This window comes from Colletotrichum phormii, assembly GCF_030913505.1.
Source record: "Colletotrichum phormii strain CBS 102054 chromosome Unknown BDP81scaffold_16, whole genome shotgun sequence".
Lineage (NCBI taxonomy): Eukaryota > Fungi > Ascomycota > Sordariomycetes > Glomerellales > Glomerellaceae > Colletotrichum > Colletotrichum phormii.
The window spans coordinates 398,174-422,082 of record NW_026851458.1 but is presented as its reverse complement, the minus strand read 5'-3'; the positions used below and the strand labels follow the sequence as shown (position 1 = coordinate 422,082).

General features: G+C 53.4%; 9 protein-coding genes and 1 non-coding gene across 10 annotated transcripts; 7 read left to right on the top strand and 3 right to left on the bottom strand.

Moving 5' to 3' along the window:
* Positions 1-290: 290 nt before the first annotated feature.
* On the top strand, positions 291-1,246 carry BDP81DRAFT_451858 (translin; the record flags this gene model as incomplete). The annotated part of the gene is made up of 4 exons (XM_060592684.1): positions 291-489; positions 565-661; positions 716-861; positions 921-1,246. The coding sequence occupies 4 exons, from the start codon at positions 291-293 to the stop codon at positions 1,244-1,246; spliced, it is 768 nt and encodes a 255-aa protein (XP_060442509.1).
* Positions 1,247-1,991: 745 nt separating this feature from the next.
* Positions 1,992-2,079, top strand: BDP81DRAFT_t244. The gene has a single exon. It is a non-coding gene; the product is annotated as a tRNA-Asp (tRNA).
* Positions 2,080-3,035: 956 nt separating this feature from the next.
* On the top strand, positions 3,036-5,290 carry BDP81DRAFT_433334 (major facilitator superfamily transporter). The gene is made up of 5 exons (XM_060590849.1): positions 3,036-3,515; positions 3,581-3,808; positions 3,866-3,939; positions 3,999-4,423; positions 4,492-5,290. The coding sequence occupies exons 1-5, from the start codon at positions 3,436-3,438 to the stop codon at positions 5,038-5,040; spliced, it is 1,356 nt and encodes a 451-aa protein (XP_060442508.1). The 5' UTR covers positions 3,036-3,435; the 3' UTR covers positions 5,041-5,290.
* Positions 5,291-5,410: 120 nt separating this feature from the next.
* Positions 5,411-7,215, top strand: BDP81DRAFT_463029 (HET domain-containing protein; the record flags this gene model as incomplete). The annotated part of the gene is made up of 2 exons (XM_060593965.1): positions 5,411-5,509; positions 5,575-7,215. 2 exons carry the CDS (start codon positions 5,411-5,413, stop codon positions 7,213-7,215), a joined length of 1,740 nt encoding a protein of 579 aa, XP_060442507.1.
* Positions 7,216-7,256: 41 nt separating this feature from the next.
* On the bottom strand, positions 7,257-9,006 carry BDP81DRAFT_62886 (uncharacterized protein). Its single transcript, XM_060596079.1, has 4 exons — positions 8,041-9,006; positions 7,851-7,979; positions 7,702-7,805; positions 7,257-7,644 (listed from the first exon to the last, which is right to left on the bottom strand). The coding sequence occupies exons 1-4, from the start codon at positions 8,971-8,973 to the stop codon at positions 7,299-7,301; spliced, it is 1,512 nt and encodes a 503-aa protein (XP_060442506.1). The 5' UTR covers positions 8,974-9,006; the 3' UTR covers positions 7,257-7,298.
* Positions 9,007-9,477: 471 nt separating this feature from the next.
* On the top strand, positions 9,478-10,774 carry BDP81DRAFT_494225 (oxidoreductase family protein). Its single transcript, XM_060595378.1, has 2 exons — positions 9,478-10,149; positions 10,224-10,774. The coding sequence occupies exons 1-2, from the start codon at positions 9,552-9,554 to the stop codon at positions 10,760-10,762; spliced, it is 1,137 nt and encodes a 378-aa protein (XP_060442505.1). The 5' UTR covers positions 9,478-9,551; the 3' UTR covers positions 10,763-10,774.
* A 330-nt stretch (positions 10,775-11,104) lies between these two features.
* On the top strand, positions 11,105-12,302 carry BDP81DRAFT_353682 (class I glutamine amidotransferase-like protein). The gene is made up of 2 exons (XM_060586253.1): positions 11,105-11,227; positions 11,281-12,302. Exons 1-2 carry the CDS (start codon positions 11,209-11,211, stop codon positions 12,192-12,194), a joined length of 933 nt encoding a protein of 310 aa, XP_060442504.1. The 5' UTR covers positions 11,105-11,208; the 3' UTR covers positions 12,195-12,302.
* Positions 12,303-12,780: 478 nt separating this feature from the next.
* BDP81DRAFT_408414 (uncharacterized protein) lies at positions 12,781-16,026 on the bottom strand. Its single transcript, XM_060589048.1, has 3 exons — positions 15,925-16,026; positions 13,370-15,849; positions 12,781-13,240 (listed from the first exon to the last, which is right to left on the bottom strand). Exons 1-3 carry the CDS (start codon positions 15,985-15,987, stop codon positions 12,946-12,948), a joined length of 2,838 nt encoding a protein of 945 aa, XP_060442503.1. The 5' UTR covers positions 15,988-16,026; the 3' UTR covers positions 12,781-12,945.
* A 608-nt stretch (positions 16,027-16,634) lies between these two features.
* Positions 16,635-20,005, bottom strand: BDP81DRAFT_451854 (nuclear pore complex subunit Nup85; the record flags this gene model as incomplete). The annotated part of the gene is made up of 2 exons (XM_060592683.1): positions 16,635-17,558; positions 17,612-20,005. 2 exons carry the CDS (start codon positions 20,003-20,005, stop codon positions 16,635-16,637), a joined length of 3,318 nt encoding a protein of 1,105 aa, XP_060442502.1.
* A 1,936-nt stretch (positions 20,006-21,941) lies between these two features.
* Positions 21,942-23,423, top strand: BDP81DRAFT_463025 (chaperonin 10-like protein; the record flags this gene model as incomplete). The annotated part of the gene is made up of 4 exons (XM_060593964.1): positions 21,942-21,962; positions 22,136-22,265; positions 22,367-23,140; positions 23,206-23,423. 4 exons carry the CDS (start codon positions 21,942-21,944, stop codon positions 23,421-23,423), a joined length of 1,143 nt encoding a protein of 380 aa, XP_060442501.1.
* Between the last annotated feature and the right edge of the window lie 486 nt (positions 23,424-23,909).

Below are 23,909 nucleotides of genomic sequence, written 5' to 3'. Positions count from 1 at the left end.
TTCATTTGCCAGCAAAAATCAGTCACCGTCGTAAGTAAAACTCTGATTATTATTTTCTCGGTCGCCTTCTCCAGCGTGACGACGTCACAAATCGCGGGGCTCTTTCCATCTGCCAAATTCAAAACTCACCACCAAATCGTTGTTGCTTCAAAGGTGACTGGAGGATACCGAACAAATCGTGCGGAGGCTGCCGATCGAATTTTTTGGCTTGAAATCAATCGCTATTATTGCACCGTCGCTCACACATCTCCCAGATCCCAATTCACAGCCGCTCAGACAAACACTTCACCATGGATAACGACACCAACATGGTTGAGGTCCCGGCCTCCCGCCTGCTTGACCCCCAAATCTTTGAGCACCTCAAGAACAAGATCGAAGAAGACCAGGAAGTCCGTGACCAGATGAGTCAGACAGTCCAGAAGCTCGACAGGGCCATCTCCTACGTCCAGGGTCTGCTCTCGCGCATCCACGCCACCCCGCGTGAACAGTGTGAGTCCTCAATCATCGGCTGTTGGGCACGTCTGCAGTCGCCCGTATTCACCTGCGACTGACGTGTATTTCTAGACGGCCCCTTGCTGGCTGACGTCCAGGCGGGCATCCAGAAGGAAATCGAGGTCATTGGAGAGCTCCAAGAAATCGCCTCCAAGCACCCATACTACAAGTAGGCATCCATCTCATGCCGCCTAGGCAACATTCTCTGACTCCTCCTCGCTAGGTACAACCAGAAGTGGAACCGTCAAGTACAGAACGCCATCTTCACCGTCCTTCTTGCTGGGTGGTTGGGCGGCCTCACATCAGATGGCAAGCCCGGCCCCATCGCCCGTCTCCTGACGCTCGAGGAAGTCGGCGAGATCTTCAAAGGTGCTACCCCAAGGCTGCCTTCCAGGCAACCACGGCCACCTTGCGCTAACCATCGGCAGTCCCTGTTAACCTCAAGGACCGAGACGCCTTCCACCTCACCATCGAGGAGTACCTCCTCGCGCTCACCGATCTGACCTCGGAGCTCTCCCGCCTCGCCACCAACGCCGTCACCCTCGCCGACTTTTCCATGCCCGTCGAGATCAGCAGTTTCGTCAAGGACCTGTTTGCCGGGTTCCAGCTGCTCAACCTCAAGAACGACATCCTCCGCAAGCGCGTCGATGCGGTCAAGTATGATGTCAAGCGTGTCGAGGATGTCGTGTACGACCTTTCGCTGCGCAACCTGATTCCGCAGAAGAAGGAGACTGCTGTTGAGCCTAAGGCCTAGGAATAATCAGAGACGCACATCAAAAGCAGATTTGGTGAACCTGTTTCTCCAGCCGCCTCTAAAATGAGATGAGTCGTTGTCTTTTTGGTCCTATGATTAGGATGAGGAGGTCGCCTTGAACGCGATGCTCCAAGAAATGCGGGTAGAATTCAAGAATGCTTGTTGATGATTCACGAATGATCTTTTCTGATCTTCTCGGGCCGGGGAGAGCTCTCTACGACATATGCTTGATGTGTTTCTCTACTGCGAAAGCCAGGACTCTATGGCCTCCTTCCATCTTTACCCTGCTATATGTTGGTACGATTCAACGTACAACGGTTCAGCGTCCCGGAGCATTTGTTCTTGGGGCATGAAATACCCAGCACCGAATGCTTCTCGCTAGAATCTTGAAGAAAAAAATCCATTTGCTGCAAAAAATGTGTTCGTGCTGCTAACACCATGGACCATCAAGTTGATCTGACGCTCGCGGAAAGTAGACCCTTGGACGACTTGAATAGGAAGGGTTGACCTTGCCGTTCCCTAACGAGGAAGCCTCCAGTCAATTGCGTTGACCAATGCACATCTCTGCAGAAGCTCATGAGGTTGGTAGATCATTTCTTCCACTTCCTCCGTTTGTCCCTTGCTGGCCAGCAGGGCAGGGTGGGTCACGGGCTAGTGTGGGCCCCCTCAGTCGAACAGTACATATATATATGTGCTCGGCCGCTCAAACTCCAACCAACTATCACTGGATGTCAACATCCACCAATCCCCGATAGTCTAGTGGTGAGGATATCTGCTTGTCATTGAAATTCAACGATTCGCAGGGGACCGGGGTTCAATTCCCCGTCGAGGAGTTGTTTTTTTCGCCTTTTGCATCAATCGCAGATGATTTCTGAAGCTGGATCAATTTTTTTCAATTTTGTTCAAAAAGATTGCGAAAAGGACGCAGTGCGCGGGTTGTGGGTGCGAATCCGCAATGTCGACGGTGGTCGGCAACGTCAACGTCGGACGGGCAGGATGCAAGTCGTCGGCTTGCTACAAGCGACGCAAACCTCAATGGACATTTGGCAAAAGGATCAAGCATCTATTGTATCATTTTATCAATTCTATCGCAGGCTATGCTCTAAAAACGTTCTCTTCCTCACGAATAGTAAAACACATTCCCCTCCATCAGCCTCCGCGCAGTCCTCGTCACTACACATCGATCGACCGCAAGCCCCTCTCCTTCCTCGCGAGCCCAGACCTCTACCTCCATGATCCCACTGCCGTGCTGTATGCTAATGGTGCGTTGACATAGTATCTCTTACATCAAGACATTACTAGAGTCTTCAAGGAAGAGAAGGTATAAGTCAAGGAGTATTTAGCGAGCCCCTTGGAATCCATGCATTCTTCAATCGTTGCGCCTCCTGTTCAACTACACTTATCCCCTCATTCGTACCAACTTCAGGAACTCGTGATCAGGTCTGGCCTAGTCTTTTGTTTCTGGTGAACACTTCTATCTTTCGAGAGACATGACTCATGAGACTGGCTCGAGGTTACTGGAGGCAAGTTGAATACGGATGAGTCGTACACAGCTGCAGGCAGCAACACAGCAGAAGGCGCAGTGGCGACGCGGGAGACGGGAACAGTAGAAAGGCGAGAGGGTGTATTAGGGAAAGTCGGCATTCCTAGATACACTTGGATTCACTGTTATCTGCTACGTGAAAGAACCCCCCGCCGTGTCGAATCCACTAGCCGACTTCCCGCGGGAACAGGCCGCTTAGTCGCGTTCCCGTCTCACCCTTGCACGGATCATGAACGATGTTGACGCGGGGTAGTCTGAGTCCCCGGATTGCCCAAGTTTCCTAGACAAGCTCATAGATAGACTCGTTCACCAGTCTTCGTCGTATAAGTATAAAGCTATGTCACAGGCCGAAGGAATGAGAAATAGCAGAAAGTCAACGACATCAACCGCGGTCGTTGACAGTTTCTAGCTTCTGCAAATTTGGCCTTTCCTCACCACCACTTCTTCCAAGAAAGCAATCATGGTATCCAACGATGACAGTCGAGCGGTAGAACGTGCTGGCAAAGATGTCACCAAGTGTCAAGAGCTTGAGGACCCCACCAAGTCTTCTGATCTCTCAGAGGAGAAGCTTGACCAGCAATACGACACAACCCCCAGAGATATCCAGAACCGTTTCGAACATCTCCGATAATTGAGCGATAACGAAATGGCAAAGCTGAACAAGAGCGTTGTACGAAAGATCGACTTGAGAATGATGCCTTGCATAACACTCATGTTTCTCATGAGGCAAGTCAAGCACTGATGGGGGTTCAACTAAGCGGCCATCAACTAACACGATATCAACTCCTTAGCTATCTCGACCGCATCAATGTTTCCAACGCAAGACTAAGTGGGATGCAGGATAACCTCCACATGTCAGACACCATGTGGAACTTGGGTATCTCAACCTTTTACATCGGTTATCTCATTGGGCAATTGCCTGGCAACTTGTGGTTGGCTAAGGCAAACCCAAGATGGTTTCTACCCTCAACCATGATAGCTTGGGGAGCGGCAACCATTTGCACTCCCGCCCTCAAGAGGTAAGTGAGATATTTAGACAGATAACACGCATGAGGTGTACTGACTCTCAATTCTAGTGGTGCCGGTTTCGCCGCTCTGCGATTCTTCACCGGTCTGGCTGAAGCGCCATTCTTTCCGGGCATAACTCTGAGTAAGAGCAACATCATCTCCCACAATAGCTAGCATTAGATCATTGCTGACGTTGTCTAGTGACATCCTCCTGGTATACCAAGGAGGAAAGTCCTCTCAGGATGGCCATTTGGCATGCGGGAAACACCATATCCAACATAATCTCAGGCTTCCTTGCGGCAGGAATTCTCACTACAATGGGTGGTGTCTCGGGTCTATATTCCTGGCAGTGGTTCTTCCTCATCGAAGGCATCATAACATTCCTGGTGGCTTTCTCTGCGTTCGTGCTGCTGCCAGACTGGCCCCACAACACGCGTTTCCTGACTCCTGAGGAGAGAGATATGGCGCAGTACCGTTTTCTGTGCTCCAATGGAGGCAAGGAGGAAGATACAGGAGGCACCTTAGACGGTCTCAGAGACGCCGTCAAAGATCCTTTCACCTGGATTTTCTGCCTGTTACACTTCTCCCTGGTTACGGCCCAAAGTTTCAAAGACTTTTTCCCATCGGTAAGCTAGTCCCCGGTTCAGCAAGTGTAATCTTGAGTTACAAAGTAGACACAACTGACCTTGCCTAGATCGTCAACACCTTCGACTTTGGTGAGCTTACAACATACTTCATCCAGGCTCCCCCATATGCATTCGCTTTCATGTTTTCCTACGCCGTTGCCTGGTCCTCAGGTCGAAACCAAGAGTCTTTCTGGCACATAGTCCTGCCTACAGTTGTCAGTGCGGTCGGCTGTGCAATCCTGATATCAACCATAAACGTTGGAGCTCGCTACTTTGGTCTTTTCCTCCTTATTTCTGGCACGTACAGCGGCCTAAACTTACAATTGTCGTGGGAAACGACTGTCGTCCCCGCCCCTCGAAGCAAGAGGGCCGCTCTGATTGCAATTACAAACTGCATCAGCCAAGTCAGCCACTGGTTCAGTCCCTACTTCTGGCCGCGTTCGCAAGAGCCGTTCTACAGACTAGGTGGCGGTCTTGTACTGGTGGGTTGTGGTCTGGTTGTAACGTCAGCTGGCCTGGCAAAGTGGCGTGCGATTCGACTGAATAAGAAATTGGATGAAGCTGAGGGCTACCCAGAGAACTCGGGGATCGAAAGGGTTTGGAGATATGCGCGCTGAGAGAAGCATGAGATTACGAACGAGCCAGTATTGTTACTTTTGCTCTCCCATGTATGTGTCTCTGGGGTTCCTGAGCCGAACATAATCCAGTCTGCAATTTCAAGAGTAATCAAGCAGCCCACAGCTGTATCATACTTCGCAAGGGGTGGTCGACTCACAAATCATCGATGATGGAAGCGTTGAGATCGCCAGCTGCAGGTGTTATTGATCATGCAGGGGTTCGGCAAAAATTGGCAAAATGTCAAACCAACTGAGACGACTGTCGCATTAGCTGCATTGTGTCTGCATACAGTCGTCTAAAGCTTCCCCGCCCCTCTCTTTGGTTCAGAACGTTCACCTCTCAGGCCATCAAATACCGCAGCCGTAAGCCATGTGGCTCATCGACACCGAGACTCTGAGGCTTCATGCCTTCGTGCCTCCAGACCTCCCACCGTACGCCATACTATCTCACACCTGGGGACTCGGAGAGGTTTCTTTCCAGGAATTTTCAGATCTCACTGCCGCCAAGGAAAAGCCGGCTACACCAAGATCCAGAGGACATGCGAGCTCGCCAGGAGAAATGGTCTGGGATGGGCATGGGTGGACACTTGCTGCATCGACAAGTCCTCAAGTGCCGAGCTCTCAGAGGCGATCAACTCAATGTTCGAGTGGTACGAGCTCTCAGCCATCTGCTTCGCCCATCTTGCAGATCTGCCCGTTGAGTCCCCCATGCTGTGGATGTCCGAGTCTGGCATGTCTAAGCGTGCGTGTCGCTGGTTCGAACGTGGGTGGACCCTCCAAGAGCTCATTGCGCCCAAGACGCTGGAGTTCTTTGACCGTGAATGGAACTCGCGTGGTTTTAAGACCGAAAGCTCCGTCCTGCGTCAACTGTCTGCGATGACCGGGATACAGGGCAAGACTGCCCGAGTAATGAAGAACAGCGCGGAAATCACCGAGGTTTCCATTGCGGAGAGAATGTCTTGGGCGTCAAAAAGGCGGACAACCCGGGTCGAAGACATGGCCCACTGCTTACTTGGTCTCTTCCGCGTCAATATGCCCTTGCTCTATGGCGAGGGGTCGCGAGCTTTCATGCGGCTTCAAGAGGAGATTCTAAAGAACAGTACCGACATGTCCCTCTTCTGCTGGACTGCGCCACAGGAAGCCTCCCAGTCGTACCGCGGATTACTGGCCCGCCATCCCTCGGAGTTTGCGTCATGGTACCATACAGAATCCACCTCACGAAAGTCCATCAGCTGGGCTATGTGCGAGCAAGAGAAGGAGTTTTCCTCGACCAATAAGGGAGTTCGCATGGATGTAACCTTGGCGAGTTTATTTGTTCACGGCGTGAACAGAACGTGTCTGAAATGCACACTGTTCCCAGATGATTACGTCGTCTTCATACCGCTTCGATACCACCGGGACAATATCTACGTCAGAGAGCTTCCTACCATCATCATTTCTTCACACATAACACGGCACGAGCAAGAAACCATATACATCGCCAAGGACGTGGATGAACGTATGTCGACAAATCTACAGGCTAAGGTAGCGGAGGTTTTGAGCATCGACAGATCCCTACTTCCGGCCAACTTCTCGTTGGAGGTAACCGAGACCTGGCCCAAGAACCTGTGGCTGCCACAGCGGCAGCGGTATGCCCTGCCCGAATCAAAACTATTTTATTGCATCACATCATACAGCGTCTATTTTGGGACTGTCGAGGTCGGCGACGTATGTCTCATCTGCCAGCGGCACTCTTCTGCCTTGCAGCCTTTGCGTTACGCCTTGATTCCTTTGCAAGAAGCAACTGGCAGTGCTGGCATTTTGTCGCAAATTAGAGACCACGATATCAGTAACGCGAGGGCACAGCCTGTTGAGGCTCTCAGTCTGATGGAGCAATTCATTATTGATGGTCGCCAGGCAGTAGAACTTTCGCATGGAGACCTCAGTTTCTCACTTTTTGTCACGCGATACTCTGAGACCGAGGAGAGTGCCAACACACTGTTTTTGAAGGTGACTTCTTCCCAGGACCTTCTCCATCCATTACCTATCAAGAAAAGGAAGACAATATCGATCGGTGATAGTGAGGGACCTGGCCATCGCCTCGAACGTGCTCCTCAGATAGGAGGGGATGGTGCCGTGGTGCAGCCACCGAACCCATCCGATATCGCGGAAGCGGAGCGGGAAAACTCAACATAAATCAACTTGGGCATATGTACTATTCACAGATAATTACTTGGAAGCATGTACTCTGACATACGGTAATGCGAATTTCCATACAGTCACTCTAGCATGACAGCCATCCAAACCATCATTCCAAACTCATCGAGACCCTCGCACCACTTTGCGACTCGAGACACAAGATGTTCCTCCTGGCTTCGATCTCCAGAGTCCACTCCCAGAGCCCGTCTAGCCTTTCGAAGGTCCTGGATGCTCAGGACCTTTTCATCGTCAGACTCGGCTCGTATCCTCCTGTATCTTGCAGTCCACTCATCACCAGACACAGCCTCCCATAGATCTCTCCCCGAGGGCAGTGGCAAGAGACTATAGCCACCGCAGTCCGCCGGTTCCTCGGCGTTCAGGTCTACGTCCATCAAAAGCTCAATGCCAAATAAAAGGCAGATTGTCCTTGAGTCCCTCCAGTTAGCAAAAATTCTCAGAATGACACGATCTATCAAAACCTGCCTCCTGGTACTCTCGCGGAGGACCCAGCCTCGACGGTCCAACTTGAGCCTCTTGGCCAGGTCGAGCTCGTAATCTAGTGTCATGTGCAGCGATCTGGCTAACAGCTACTTGAGTCAGTAAGAACACTGGGCTGTCTCCTGGCATCTTACATTGGGCACTACTAGTAGCGCTTTGATGTCGTGTTCTGGTATTGATTGGAGGTCATTTGCTTGGAGCAGCAGATATATGACCACGGCCTGGAGAGCTTGTAACAGTTGTTCGCAGTCATAGGAAGAATGCTTTTCAAACCAAACGTTAGCCAGTGAGACGACAACTCGTTGTTGGATGTGAATCTCCCACCTCACGCCTGATCCTGCCTACTTCACTGTAGATACTCCTCCACACAAAAGCAGCACTTCCTGGAGTCCTCTGATCGAAGCTTTGAACGAGGTTGCAACAGATGGCTAGCGGTTCTGGAAGGCACTGGTGAAGCTTCTTGCCGCAACACCGAGTTGTTGACGCCGATCCGTCGATGACACAGGGTGGGAAAATGAAAGGCGGCAGCCGACCACCCTTGACCATCATAATCGGATAACACAGTATCTGGCCGAGGAGCACTCTGGCTGTGAAACATGTTGCCACGGTTTTAGTGATTCGTGGGGCGAGGGGTTTGTCTTGATAGAATGGTCGGACTTTCCTTGCCGGGCAGTCCCTGAAAGCCCTGTGCAACTGGATTTCACTTGAGGGGGTTTCGTGATCTTCATAAGCTGGATCTTCCATGGCGCCCAAAGCAACAAGGTCCTCCGGTATGAATAGGTGCGAGCTACTTCGCTGCCACGGAACTCCAACGCCGTCAAGCACCGTCTGGCGTTGTTGAGGCAAGTCGAAGCTCAAGGAGAAAGGGGCCGGATCTAGGAGTTGGCTCTGAAGACTAAGCTCAGAGTCTACAGCAATCTCTACAGTCTCTGTCGATAAGAGATTCGTCCAGTCCATTGATGGTTCCCGGTCGGGAAGCGAGTGGTCCTCCGGAAGCAAGCTTACTTGCTCGCCCGCGGCGCGAACCTGTGACTCCGTGCCAATGGGCAACTGAACAAGCGTTCCGTGAAGACTACGGTCAGTGATTGACTGGACCGGACGTAAAGACCTGTATCCAGCTGATTGCTTCGGTACGTGGTCGTATCTGCACCTCAAATCCCTTTCCTCGCACCGCCGGCATGGTGTTCCGAGCGAACACCGCGCTTTACTGGTTCGGCATAGAACGCAAGATTTCTTTCGACTGGTAGCCAACGTCATCTCGAAGGAAACTTCAAAGACATGAATTGTCTGGACCAGTAGGCAGAAAGATGAGATCAAACTGCACGGAGAATCGAAGTTCAGCTTGACCTGGTTCATAGCGGCGGTTTGTCATCACTCCGCGGAGTTCCAGCCAATCAGTGATGACCGGCTCGCCAAGTCCGGAAGCCACCCCACTACGCCGCTCCGCGGGACGGATGATGCTATTACGGGCGCAATCTAAAGTTCGACTGAGAGACTTCTTGGGTTGAAGCGGCATCTTAGCCCAGTAACAGTATGAAGCCACACATACGCATGTTCGGAATTCCGTCGAATCGGAGATTTCAGTTGTGAAGCAGGCGTTGGATCAACTGCATCATGCCCGCCGGTGGCCGCTTATACGAGCCGGTAGATGTCATTGACAGACTACCTGGTTGAAGGTCAATGAGCTCCTAGAAGATATAAAGAATGATGCCTTGAGAGCCGAATTGCGTTTTAAAAACATCATTGCAATCTCAACCGTCATCATATGCTGAATAGAAGACTTACAATAAACTCATACTAATCTTTCACTTCACCCAAACCCCTGAACAGCAGTCATGGCTCCCATCAGAGTAGGCATCATCGGACTCTCCGCAAAGGAGGCAGTAATGGGCCCAGGCGCCTGGGGCTCCATCGCAATTCTACCCTCCTTCAAGAACTCCCCAGACTACGAGATCGTCGCCCTCTGCAACTCCTCCACGGAAGCAGCCCGCCGCTCCATCGAGATGCACAAGCTCCCGAGCACGACCAAAGCCTACGGCAACGTCGAACAGCTAGCCAGCGACCCGGACGTCGACCTCGTCGTTGTCAGCGTCGTCGTGACCAAGCACCTCGCAGTCACCCTCCCCGCGCTCGCCAACAAGAAGCAAGTCTTTGTCGAGTGGCCTCTTGGTGCTTCAGCCCAGGAGGCGGAACAGCTTACCCAGCTGGCCAAGTCGGGCGGGCTCAAGACCATTGTCGGTCTGCAGGGTCGCTCTGACGCTCTGGCTCTCAAGCTGAGGGAGATTGTGAAGAGTGGAGAGATTGGTGATATCAAGCACACTTCTGTCGTCGGCACTCTCCCGTATTTTCCTCCCAGCTTCTGGGTCGAGGGCGCGGAGTACTACCTCGATATTAAAACCGGAGGTAACGCATTCCACATCGGCTTTGGGCATTGTAAGTCAATCTCTTCTTGTTCTGAGGTCTTGGTAAAGCTGATAATTTCAATGGCTAATCTTTCTGGAACACAGTCCTGGACTCATTCACAAACGTTGTTGGCGACTTCGATCTCAGCAGCCTGTCTTCAGTTCTCAAGAGCGACGTTGACACCGTAGCCCTGTACAAAGCCGACAGAAGTAGCGTGATAGACCCAGCGTACCCAAAGTCCTCCCCCGACCACATCTTGGTTCAAGGGAGGCTGCAAAACGGGGCACTGGCCTCGATTACTTGCCGAACCACCCCGGTCACGGTCGATGAGGTCGGTGCTCGCTGGATCATCAGCGGTACCAAGGGGGAAATCGAGGCCGTCTGGGATGGAGGTCAGTGGCAGGTTCACAGCCCCAGCAAGAAGCTCAAGTACAAGTTGGTCGGAGGGGAAGAGCAAAAGGTCACTCTCGAGACCGGCAAGCTCCCTGGTGGAGTTGAGGTTTCGACCGCGGGACTGAACACGGCCCTCATTTTTGATGCCTACGCCACAGGCGATACTTCGCGGTATGCGGACTTTGAGACGGCTCTGAAGAATCATGTTTTGTTGGAGGAGATTTTGAAGAAGTCGGGGTACAAGTATTGAGAAGCATGCTGCTCAACTTGAACCTAGCATGTGGTAGATGCACGACAGTAGGTAGTCCATAAGCGCCTAAACATCAATGCGATGGTCTCAGATTGTTCTCCTCTCATAGATACTGTCTCGTAGATACTATTCAACTTTGAATTGAGATCTTTCATCTTTCACGTCGTGCGTCGCGAGTGATTCCCAGACCAGCCGTCGTTGGACCGCAGAAAAAGTTCGGCCCCGAGGCCGACGCCGGCGTTGACGCCCGAAACGTGGATACCATGACAAATCTCCTCCGAAGATCTGACTCGGAGCAACTGCCGAGATTTCTCGATTTCATTCACAGCGGCCAACAAATCACGATTAGGATATTTTTTTCTACTTGCAACTCCGATTGAAGGTGATTGCATTTGCTCGTTCCGTAGGAGATCAAGTTCAAGCAACACAAACGTCTACCACCCGAAATGAAAGAAGACTTGCAAGGTCAGCCCTACGTCCCCAAAAACACAAAGTTCGTAGACTTACCCCCAAAACAGGATCCGGGGGCGCGATCGCCGGTGCGCCTGAAGGAGCAACAACTCCAAAGGCAGACAAAGTCAAACACATCGCCATCCTAGACACCGACGTAATGGTCACAGCCGTCCAAACCCTCTACGGACAATACTACAGCGCCCAATACATCAAACGCCTCACTGCCGCCGCAACCCGCATCGCAGCCTCCCACCTCGCCACATTCACGACCTGGGACGTCGTCGCAGGCCACTACCCCAACCCGGCAGACGTCGACGCCATCCTCATCACGGGCTCCATCGCCGCCGCCTACGACACGGACCCCTGGGTCCTCCGCCTCGGCGACTTTATCCGGCGCGTCTACGAGCACCACCCGGACGTCCGCATCTTTGGCACCTGCTTCGGCCACCAGCTCATCGGCAAAGTCCTCCTCGAGCCCCACGGCCCCGTCGTGGAAAAGGACCCCAACGGCTACGAGTTTGGCGTCCAGACCATCTCGTTGAACCCGAAACTCGTAGAGGACTTTCCCTGCCTGGCCGCCCTTGCGCCCGCGACAACGACACCGACAACAGACGCAAACCAGGACTCAGACTCTCCTTCTTCTTCACCACCCCCTCACGGTCTCCGGCTACAAATGTGCCACGGCGACCACGTAGCCCTCGCCCCGCCACCGAATCCCCCTCTCCCAGGAACCTGGCAAAACATCGGCGGCAGCGCGCACTGCAGAGTCCAGGGCCTCTACGAGCCCTCCCGGGTCCTCACGATCCAGCCCCATTTCGAGTGCGACCAGGTCATCATGGAAGAGACCATTAAGCACTTTTACACGCCCGCCAAGGGCTTCTCTCCAGAGTTTTTGCAGCGGGCGTTCGATGCGACGAGGAGAGAGGACGACGCGGGGGTTGCTGCGGAGTGGGTGTTTCGATTCTTGGTTGGGATCTGATGTCCCCCCCGGGGGTTTACCCTTCACTCTCATAGACTTAATTAAAAGAATCAAAAGAACTGGTTATATCACGAGCGGCGGTTGACAAATCCCATTCACAGATGCGGCCTCAGTTGTCTCGTCCGGAACGCATAACTGTTCCCATAAACAACAAACTCCCCAGGGTCATGGCACATTTCTTGCAGCCTTGAATGGCTCTTATTCCTGTAGCATTTGATTTCTGCCAAGGACCTTCACGAGTAAGTATGATGAGACGTGAACTGGCACTGGTCTCCCGCATTTCTAGGCCCCCTTCCGAATGGACTCAATCACATACGACCATATCCATTGGAATATTCGGGATCCCGTCCGCTCTCCCCTAGACAAGCCAATGAGAGCCGGATTAGTAGTTGGGTCGGTGACGACCAGCGAATACCTGGTGTTGTATGTTTATTGTTTTTGGCTCGGCTCCCTTTGCTGAATTGAGGAGATTTGGTGGGACACCTCTTTTTGCTATCCAGATCCCGTCTTCACTGGAAGCACATTCAGAGACATAAACGGAGTCCAACTTCAGAAAATTGGACAGGCACTAAAAGCAATGCAAAGCCCCAGACTCAAGGGCATGAATCAATAGATTTGTTTTCTTGTAAATATGAGGCCGCCCTTGATACCAGGAGACGGGAGTGGTAGGTAGAGTCCAGGGATCGTGTACCTACGCTGAGCCAAGAGGAGACCAGCGGAATTGAATAGAGCTTCAATTGCTGATCGGACTTCACCTGATGCGCCGTCTCCTGCGTAGTTTATTACGTTTTCTAGTGCCTGTCTCAGTCACTATGTCACCGCTTTTCTGGCGGCCGGCATTAAAGTTTTCGAGAAAAAGACCTTTCCAGCTTTCCCCCTCTTTTTGATTCGTGAGAACATGTCTTAAGTCGCTTCCTGTGACGGGATAGGGAACCCGAAACTTCAGGAAGTCGCGTAGAGCCCGAAAGTCCTTTCGCCCCCGGCTTGCGAATTGCGCGGCGACTTGCTCAATACGGAGCAAATGGAGTTGGCGCTCATCCCCTTCCCTAGAGGTCAGAGTTAATCAGCTGTCCCTTTCAAATTCCGGAATGGGGTGCGTGTTGTGTCCATAGGAAGACGCCTCTCATATATTGCACCTCCTCATGGATATAACACCCAGTGTCCCTAGCACTTACAGCTTATATAGGCCATCTGCATTTTGTGGTCTCATCAGACCGTGGAGGTCCCGAATAGAATGCGCTTTCGCGAATATCAACCAGGATTGAATCCGGGGATGTTCAGCAATCCGCGCCAAAGAGTTGAATTCCACAGCAAGTACTTCGTTGTTTGGAATGGCTCTGTGTAAAGCTCTGTGGCAGGGTCGGCAAAGTTGCAGCAACTCGTTCATCTCTTCAATGGTGAATCGGTCGCGATCACGTTGAGTTCGCGGAATGACATGGTGTCTTGTGATTTCATGAGTCTTACGCTCACAGAGGTCACAAAACCCCGGGGCTATATTGCCTTCATCCACGTGTGTAACAAGTACTTTCAGCCAGTAGAGCCAATTCCGGATAAATTTCACTTCATTGTGGTGTTCAACTGTTTCCGTAGACAGTTCTTCTAGGATATAGTCGAAATCCCGTAAGGCTTCCTTGGCTATATTAGAAGGGTGACTTTGTTTCATTGCCTGGAAATTAGCATATCTTTCCATGAGACGTTCTTCGGGGCTAGGTCCTCCTGCGCCAAGTTCTTTTATACGGCGTTCTAGTATGCGAAATTCTGCAGCGCGACGTTCATCTGCTTGACGTGCTTTTTCGTGAGCGCGACGTTCTTCTTCGCGGAGTTCTTTCACACGCTTTTCTGCATTGCAAAGTTTTCTCATGTGAAGCTCTTCTGTGCGGCGTTCTTGCTCTTTTATGCGGCGTTCTTCTGCGCGACGCTCTCCCACGTATTCTTTTATACGGCGTTGTTCCGTGAGACGTTGTATTGCGTAGCGCTCTTCTGCGAGACGTTTCTCTGCGCGGACGGTGTCCTGTGAATGACACGTTTGCGCTTCCTCGATGGCAGCATGCTCATGCTCATTGACGTCCCAAGGCAACGGCCCCACAGGCTCCTGGAGCATGGCGGCTAATGCTTGCTCTCTGGACACTATCATCATATCCTCTTGAACCGCTGGCTCGTGTCGGCCTGGCTGTATCTTTGTTGATGAGTCTTCAAAGTCTTCTTCGCTCGGGTTGGGCCCGGGTGCTTTCATAACCAGAACTCCCCTCTCGCGCGACAGTCTATCGATGAGGGCGGCGGCTTCTGCCTGGGTGATGAATCCGGATCGAGCGCGGGCCTTGGGAGCCGGGGTGACTTTGGCTGGCGAGGCATCGAGTTCGTGGGGGTTTGAGATCGGCGGCAGGATTTCCTCATGAGTTTTTGGTGTTGGTTCGGGGTGTACTTTAGAACCGGAAGTAGCGTCGTGACCAGGAGAAAGGCAAGCGGGTGGTGGAGGTGCATCTGCTTCCTCTTCATTGCCTGTCGTCCTGGCGATTTCAGGATCGTCCCTCTCAACGTCTTCGAAAACTGGTCCCCAGCTCCTAGTTCCCGTTCCCGCGGCCCTCTTGGGGCCGCCTCTCCGAGATTTGATGCTGGTTGCCGCCCTGGCCCTTGCTTTTTCTCGTTTGTTGATTGAAGTAGATGCTGCGTTCGGTTGATGTTGTGTGCTTGATGTGACAGGACGTTCTGTTGAAAGACGGTTCAGTTGACCGTCTTCTTGAAGAGACCCCGAGTCCAAGGCATATGCTTGGTGGCCATCGGCCTTCTTCATCTCGCTTTCCATCGCCTTGGCTTCCGTCTCTTGTGCTTTAACCTCCTCTGACATCTCGCCAACATCCCTGGACAATGAAGTCTCCAGACTCAAGTTCACACTTCCCTCGACGACAGGGTCGAGGTCGAAGTCGGCGAGAAGACTCGGCCCATATTCATCGTCCATAACCAGCCTCTCACCCCCTTCAGGGAGGGAAACCAAAGACTCCTCGTCCTCAACTTCCCCAGAAGCCGCCACACCCTGCTCCTGATGAAATCCGCCCCATTTCCCAGCCCTCTCGTGTGCCGGAAGCGAAGTACGCTTCCACCGCGGTGCCGGCGCCCCAGCTCTTGCCCTCGGCTTCTCCAGTGGCTTTAACAGCGGCTTCGGCTTGGGTGGTGGATTGGGATCAGGGGCCGGGCCGTGGACCTGTAGCGAATGAAAGGCGCCCCATTGCGCTGATGCTGGTGGTGACGGGCTCTGATTCGCGCTTTTGCGTTGAGCTTTTCTTGTTGGCGCTGCTGCTGTTGTCGTCTTCATCTTTGAGGATGGTGTCGAGCCAGAGGCGGTCCCTTTACCGCTTGTCGGCGTAGGGTCCTTCTTGACGACCTTTGGAATTGGCCTGGCTTTAGCGATTTGGCTACCAAAGGAGCCCCAGGCTGACGAGGCCTCTGGCTTTTCCGGTGGTTTATATGATGCCGCTTGAGGATCAGAGGCTCTAGATTGGTTGGCTCCGTTGCTGTGCTCGACGATGACGGGGGGACCACCAGACAGCGTCAAACGGGAGTGCGGCGCGCCCTCATCTGATTGCCGAGATGCCTCTGCACCACAAAGGGAACAGGAACACGTGAAGAACCGGACAGATAAGCCATGATTTGATTGAATCTGATCCAATAGTCAGCAATTATTCACTTTTATGTGCTTGAGGCTTCTCAATGGCTCGATAATGAGCCAGCATACCTGTTCGGCGCGTACCAGGCCTCGTGACGTGATGGATCGGGCCACCGTTGACAAGATGTGCATCTTTACCGGATTGGCAGCGGTTCAACGAAAACCACCGGCTGCACGCATCGAGAAATAAAGCAACTGAGCCGCCGTGCGCGATGTACAGGAAGTTTGGCTTGTTGAACGGTATTCATATGGCAATTTCTGATTTGCGTGTCATCGGTAAATCGCCGTCACAGTTAGTTGTTGTCCGATGCACGGTGTTCGTACTGTGTTCGCCCTCAGGCATTAAATTAAGTCTCAACCCCTGATCTTCAATGACATCGAATGAGTGACGGTAACGCAGCAGCATGGCTTCCAAGAAATCAGCAAGACCATGAGCTTCAGTTCGGCTCAAATCAATTTGACAAGCTTCATCTTACAAGTTACAGCACAATCCTTAAGGCTCTGCTTGACATCCGCCAGCCACTGTACAAAGTGTAGTCTCGAACTAAGCAACCCAACAACGCGGTTGCACCCCCGATCATCAAAAGAGAAGTTTACAGCTTCTCAGGTGAACCAATGGTATTATACATCTGAAAACTTTCTGGGTGCCTTTCCATTTACAGCGTCATCATCAAACTCCATCCTAATCCCATTCCCAAATGCCGTCCTTTGTCTGACTACCTGTGAGGCAACGTCCGCTCATGCTTGCGCTTGACACCCGCGACACGTCCAATGCGATCCTAGTACACGGGCGTATTGTCCGCGTCGGCCAGCCACAAGGACGCCAAGTCCCTCGAAAGACCCAATCGAAGTATGCGAAGCACGTCGTCGGCCGACGCGCCCGCCGTGAGTCCCGATCTCCAGTCCCAGCCGCGCTTTGTCTTGGCGAGGGAGGAACCACTGCCGCTGCCGCTGCCGCCGCTGATGGATCGGTGAAGTTGGCTGGCTAGCATGGAGCTTCCACTGAGCATGTAGCTGCTTCCGCTGAGCGAGCTGGTGCTCTTGCGCATCAAGTCCGCAGGCGTGGAGCCCTTCATTCCTGGTGTCGAGGCCAGGACAAGCTTGAAGAACTCGTCTGCTGCGTTGAAGATGGTGGAGTTGACTGTCTGAATGTCCTCAACAGCCTTGAGGAGCGCGTCCATCTGGTCGAGCGTAATGACTGAGGGGTTTTGGTTGGCAAACGGCAAGGCCTCGCCCAAGAGAGCGAGAATGAAGTCCTCGCTAACAACGGCGTCGCGGGTTTCATCGTAAAGGCCTCCCCGAATGTTGTCATCTGAGCTAGCGATGACAGCAACAAGGGCGGAGGCAGCTTGTTTCCGGAGAGTGGCAGACTTGTAAGGGGACATATCCGCGAGTCCGTCAGTGTCACGAAGCTCGTAGAATTTCCGGAGCGTAGCGTAACCACTGAGCATCCGCCCGAGAAGGTTCGCTGCCTCAAGATCTTGCTTGGCATACTTCTCGAGGGTTTGACTGCGCTCGTTCAGAAGTCGGTAGAGGTGGTCGTCCAGGTCGTTGGCAGGGGGGTAGACCGTGGAGTGGAGCAAAGAGTATGATATGAGAAGGTTGAGCACCTCGCGGACCTTTCCTGGTCTATGGGCCAGGGCGTAGTACCAAAGAGCCTCTCCGTATCTGTGAGAGTCTTTGCCGAGAATGTCTGCATAGGTCTGGTAATTGGTTAGCGCGGTGAAAAACAGGATTCGGCAAATTCTGTACATACCTCTGCGGTCTCTTCGGCATAGGAAATCATGCCGAGATCGTTGAGAATCCTCCAGACCTTATCTACAGTGGCTCCTTGTTCAGAATCGAGCTGGTCTAGGATATCCCGAAGCAATTCTCCGACCATGTCCTCTGATTTCGCAGCTGAATCCATCCGGCCAAGGACCTGTATCGCCATCTCCCATCCGCTGCGATCTTCCGAAAGACTCTCGATTCCGGCCAGTTCGCGTGCGTAATGTGTAAGCGTAGTGTCTTTGATGCCCTCTACATCGTCGGCAGTCTGAGGAGCCACTCCCAACATCTCCAGATCCTCCATGTCCAGGCTCTCCATCGTAATCAGGTTGGGCTGCTCGGGCTTAGGTAGCCACTGACCAAGAGAGGCAAGTTCTGCCACCGAGGAAGCAATGGGAAGTGACCATGCACGAAGGATTCCGATGACAGCCGCAAAGTTTGACTCAAAAGCAGAAGCGATGGCAACCTCAACAGGGTTCATGGAGTTGAAGTGGAAGTCCGACTCAACCGCAGTATGGAAAGCCAGCGACAGGCGTTCAAAGTAGCTCTCAGGGGTGGCAGGCGTAGCTGTCATGCGGAGGCCACGGGAGCGGGACATGCGCAGGCTCTTCTGCTGTCCTCTGCCTTCCTCCCACCATCCAAAGAGACCAATCGTGGCTTCACACCAGTCCTGTGCTGTATCCAGGATAGCCTCTGGCGTTCCCATGATGATCTGGTAAATAGTCTGGAGGTGTTCGTAGATGTCCCATGGAACCTGGCCCTCAGCTTTCCGCACGAGGCCGGCCAAGGAACCCCTCCCGTATGAGCTGTCGTCACTATCGCCAGCGAAGAGGTTCTTGTCCTTGCCCTCAGCAAACCGTTGAAGCTTGTCTAGTGAGCCCTTTGTCTGGATGCGGTATAAGGTCCAGTCGCTGCTGAAGATATCCCAGTTGCCCTTGGTGATTGGGCACATGTCGAGTGCCTCGCACGCAATACCGACGGCGCGTTGCAGATTGTCGAGAGCTTTGCCAGAGTACGCAAAATCAGCCCGAGGACCCTTCTTGACAGACTCCCATCCAGCATTCCTCAATAATTTGGACGCAAGTTCGACATTGCCACGGATGAGAGCGCTTCGCAGTGTCGGCCAGAAGAGGCTGTGGCACGCCGGGCTCGGCCTGTGGTTCATGACGATTTCGTACTGCTCGGGGTAGATGTTGTGGTTTTCCTCGATCCATCGGAACAGAACATAAGGCAGTGGCGGCGCTTCGGTATCGACGGTGCCTTGGTTTGCGAAACGAGTGTGGTGCATCTGAAGCACTAGCTGGGCAACATAGGCAGCCTTCGTGAACGGCTCGCTTTCGGGACCGGGGCCAATCTCGGCAATGTGCTCTCCCTCCGGCATGGGTAAACTGTCGGCAAAGTCGTTCCAGAGGTCCACCAGAGGATAGACAATGTTGGCGAGCGAGACGTCGAGCTGATCGGGGTCCTCCTGCGCACCGATTCCCTCGTTGTAAAGCTGGTTGATCAGGTCTTCCGTCTTCAAGACAACGCCTGACGACTCGTTGATTTGAGCCATGCCGAGTTCCTTGTACAGGTCCTTTGCGATTGCGGAGAACTTAAATTCTGTCCGTCTATTGCCCGATGAGCGACGCATGGACGAGGCACGGAAAATATCCTGGGCTTCCCTGCGCATTCGCTCCGTTGCCGCTGGCGTATTGAGCAGTAAAAGATCCGACTCTTCGCCGCCTATGCCGCCTTCGCCCTCATCTGAGTAGGCCAGATCCTCGTGGTTGCGGGTGCTGTGCCGCATGTTCAAGAATATGTCGTCATCGTCCTGGACCTCTTCGTCGTCCGCCTCGGCATCCCCGTCTTCATCCCCAATATCGGCTTCGAGGTATCGCTCCATCTCCGCGTCGGCGACATCGCGCTCGTCGTACTCCTCATCCTCGTCCTCTTCCTCTTCCTCCGAGCTGTCGGGTATCATATACCTGCCATTCCGGTTATCGTAGGTGATGTCGCTCTTTCCCGCGCCAAGTTCCCGGCTCAGTGCCGATGGCTGTCTCGTCGTGGGTTTGGTGCTCTGCAGAATCGACCGGCCGAGTGGTTGCGCCGAGGCAGAGTCGCTTCTTCCAAAGAGGTTCTTGCTAGGCCCATTTGAACTGGCACCGCCGAAGCCAAAGGGCTTCTGCGCAGTGACGCCTTGCAACAAGGAGCTTCCGAGATAAGACTCGGAGGGAGCACCTTGGGGTGTGAAGGAAGCAGCGGACGAGGGTGGAGGGCCGGCTGGCGTCGTTGATGGGTTTTCGCCGAAGGGATGGTATGACTTCTTCTGCGGAGTTTGACCGGGCGTCGACGGCGGTGAGCTATCGAAGGCTGAGTCGTCGAAGGAGAACTTGTTGGGCATGATGTCGGTGATGGAGTGGGCGACCTCAGGTCACCCGGATGAGGCTAGTCGTCGCAAAGTTGTGTTGATCGGCGGAAGCAAGGTTGTCAGGTATTCAGGAGTGCAAAATTTCGATGCGTCGATTTCGTTAAATCTGCGAAGGTCGTCGAGGCTAATTGGGGTTACTGGTAGGTCGCAGGCGACAAGGCTGAGGAGCTGGGTGGTGGTGGTGTTTGGGCGGACGCGCTTCTGGTCGATAATTTTTGGAGGTTCGCGATGCTTCGCCAGTCAACGCGGAAGAAGCCGACTTCTTGGCCCCACCACCGCACTGGATCTGTCGAGCTCCACTCGTTCTGTGTTTTTAGGAGTGGCCCGAGCTCCCTGGCCCGGTCTCCCTGGCCCGGTGCCGCTGACACATCAACGGGGCCTCGGGGGTGAAGGTGCCTTTGAGAAGAACCATGGATGAGTAACAAAGCGATATTCCAGGCGTTCTGAAGCAAGCATCCGAGCATCACTCCTTTGTCACCTTGTAGGAGAATTCTTTTAGGTTCAGACGTCTCCTCCACAGCCATGCGACTGTGATGCCATTGTGATGTCTCTTTTTCCGGGGGTAAACACACACCATTGAAACCATGAGCCTTGGTTCCCCCTCTTTTGGCTGTCAATCTGTTCTACCATGTGTTCCCATACTCTTCCAGTCGATTTTTCGATTAGGTATCTTTACTTGAGACGATTGTTCATCCATTCTTTTTGACTTGTATCTCCCTTCAACAAGTACCTATCCGCGGGCAACTAGTGTCTCTTTTATCTTATCTAAGCCGCCCCGGAGCTCCCCTCGTCTTCCTCCGTGTCACGGCGTTCTAGCCCGGCATGCCGATTAGATAGGGTAGAGCAGCCAAAGGCAGTAAGAAAACTGAATCGAGCCTCCAGGCCCGGACATAAATCGGGCTCTGGACGTACGGGCCTACGAAAAGCGCTGTACGAAGTACTCCTCAACGCCCTCTTGGCAACCACGGAAAGTCATCCCCCAGAAGGCGGGCAGGCAGGCTTGGCCAGACCCAATCGCCGATGGACTATGCCTGCAAAAATGTGCATTAATAGCACCTCAAAAGCCTAACCCCGACGGCTTAAAGATTTGGCGTTTTGCGTCTTCAAACAATGATAGGCTGCAGGCCCGAAGGCGCGCCGGAGGAGAGGAGAGACTGGAAGAGGGGGGCACAATCCCAAAGGGCGGTTTTTGGTGAGTGTGGAAGCGCTTGCAAGTCCCAGATACGCAGCCTGCCCCGCCACCCCCGGCTGGGTGCCCGTACAAGCCGTGATTCGGCCTTCGTTCTCGGGAAGGGAAGCAGTCACTGCAGTTTCTTCATCTTGGTGTCCGTCGGAAAGGCATCCGTTGGTCTCGATTTCTATCTAACTGCTACCGTAGCTTGTACCTAAGCACGCAGTAATTACGGCCAATGGACAACAGGATTCATCCCCAGAACCTCAATCGGTCCAATGACGTACTCGTGTTCGTGTGTTGCTGCTTGGGAATTCCCTTCCATCCGCCTCACCCAAGACTCGTACAAGTCACGGCTGGCGTCAGTAGTGTTTTATCCTCTACTTGGTCAATGACAAGCTGAAGGTCTCCGCTTTTTAATTCGTGACCGAGTAAAGAGAGAAGTGCACCTGAGAAGGAGAGACACATAGAGAGATACAGTGAAGAGGTACCTCAAGTCTCAGTTCCCGAACCCCCGAGACTCACGGATACTTTCCCCTCCCGAGGGGAAGGTGGGGTTTGGAGATGGTGCCAAAAGACACCCGGCGGCAGTTCTCTCCCCCTCTGCCAGTGCCCAACCTGCATCTTGGACTTCCACCTCGTTGGAATAAATACTCCTACCCTGCCCGGTTATAAGCTAAGCTTAGTGTGCCGATTTCCTCCTTCCATCAAGGTTCTCATCGACCATCATCACACAACATGTCTGCCACTGCAGGAAAGGTATGCAATACTCGCGTTCCCACTCCCAAGCACTTTACATTACATCTACATTCCCTGCTCTGCGTTTTTCTCCCACCTATTGCGGGGTAGCTTCGACGACCACGGAGACGACTGAGACGGGGAGCCATCTTGACAACCTGAACCCATCCGCTGACCCAATTGATCATCTGCAGACCATCACTTGCAAGGCCGCCGTCGCCTGGGAGGCCGGTAAGCCCTTGAGCATCGAGGATATCGAAGTTGCCCCGCCCAAGGCCCACGAGGTCCGTATCGAAATCTACCACACCGGTGTCTGCCACACAGGTATATAACAAACGCCCCCCCCCCCCCGCCTGAGCTCTCGGATCAAGATCCGAGGGTTGCTCCAAGGATCTGAAAGGCTGATCAACAACCCCTTGGAACAGATGCCTACACTCTCTCCGGCAAGGATCCCGAGGGAGCCTTCCCCATCGTTCTCGGTCATGAGGGCGCCGGTATCGTCGAATCCGTCGGCGAGGGCGTCACAAACGTAAAGGTCGGCGACCACGTCGTCGCCCTCTACACCCCCGAGTGCCAGGAGTGCAAGTTCTGCAAGTCTGGCAAGACCAACCTCTGCGGCAAGATCCGCGCCACCCAGGGCAAGGGCGTCATGCCCGACGGCACCTCGCGCTTCAAGTGCAAGGGCAAGGACCTGCTTCACTTCATGGGCACCTCCACCTTCTCCCAGTTCACCGTTGTCGCCGACATCTCCGTCGTCGCCGTCCAGCAGGATGCCCCCATGGACCGCACCTGCTTGTTGGGCTGCGGTATCACCACCGGATACGGCGCGGCGAGAATCACCGCCAACGTCCAGGAGGGCGACAACGTTGCCGTCTTTGGTGCCGGCTGCGTCGGTCTCTCTGTTGTTCAGGGTGCCGTTGTGAACAAGGCTGGCAAGATTATCGTAGTTGACGTCAACCCCAACAAGGAGGAGTGGTCGAGAAAGTTCGGCGCGACAGATTTCGTCAACCCCACACAGCTCGGAGACCAGTCCGTTGTCGACAAGCTCATTGAGCTCACCGACGGCGGCTGCGACTTCACCTTCGACTGCACTGGCAACGTCAGCGTAATGCGCGCTGCTCTTGAGGCTTGCCACAAGGGATGGGGACAGAGCATCATCATTGGTGTCGCTGCTGCTGGTCAGGAGATCGCCACCCGTCGTAAGTACCACTTGCATACTCTCATTTCAACCTCCCGCCAGAAACTAACCACGTTCCAAAAACAGCGTTCCAGCTCGTCACCGGTCGTGTCTGGAAGGGTTGCGCGTTCGGCGGTGTCAAGGGCCGCTCTCAGCTGCCCGGTCTCGTGCAGGACTACATCAAGGGCGACCTCAAGGTGGACGAGTTCATCACCCACAGGAAGACCCTGGGCGAGATGAACAACGCCTTCGAGACCATGAAGCAAGGCGACTGCATCAGAGCCGTGGTCGACATGCGCAAGTAAGCTTATACACAAAAAACCACGGGCTTTCTGGTTGCACGAACCGTTCTGTGCTATCTCTTGAAATACAAAAAATACTGATAGTTTAATACAAAAAAAAAGTGAAATCGATATCCCAGTACCTCCTCGCGAATCCAAATTGTGAAGCCAGGTGGGGGCGGGCGCGGTGGTGGTCGTCGACGACGAGGTGGAACCGCTCAGCCTGTCCGTACGCGCAACGTCGCGATATATGTCGATGGTCAAAATGCCTACACCACGTCGTCAAAATTCTATGTCCTCATTCGCTGGTGATCTCTGATTTGAATTCGTGTGTTTCCCTTACCATCCGGGTGCTCTTCCATTGAGATTCTAGACCGCCCGCTTGTACAATCCCGGGGACCCGCGGTGGTGACATCCGGCGGTGCGCGGCCCCGATAGTAGTAGTAGTCCCAAAAGTCCAGTGTCCCCTCCTCGTCCACGGGTATGTACAGACAGGAGGGGGCACATCTC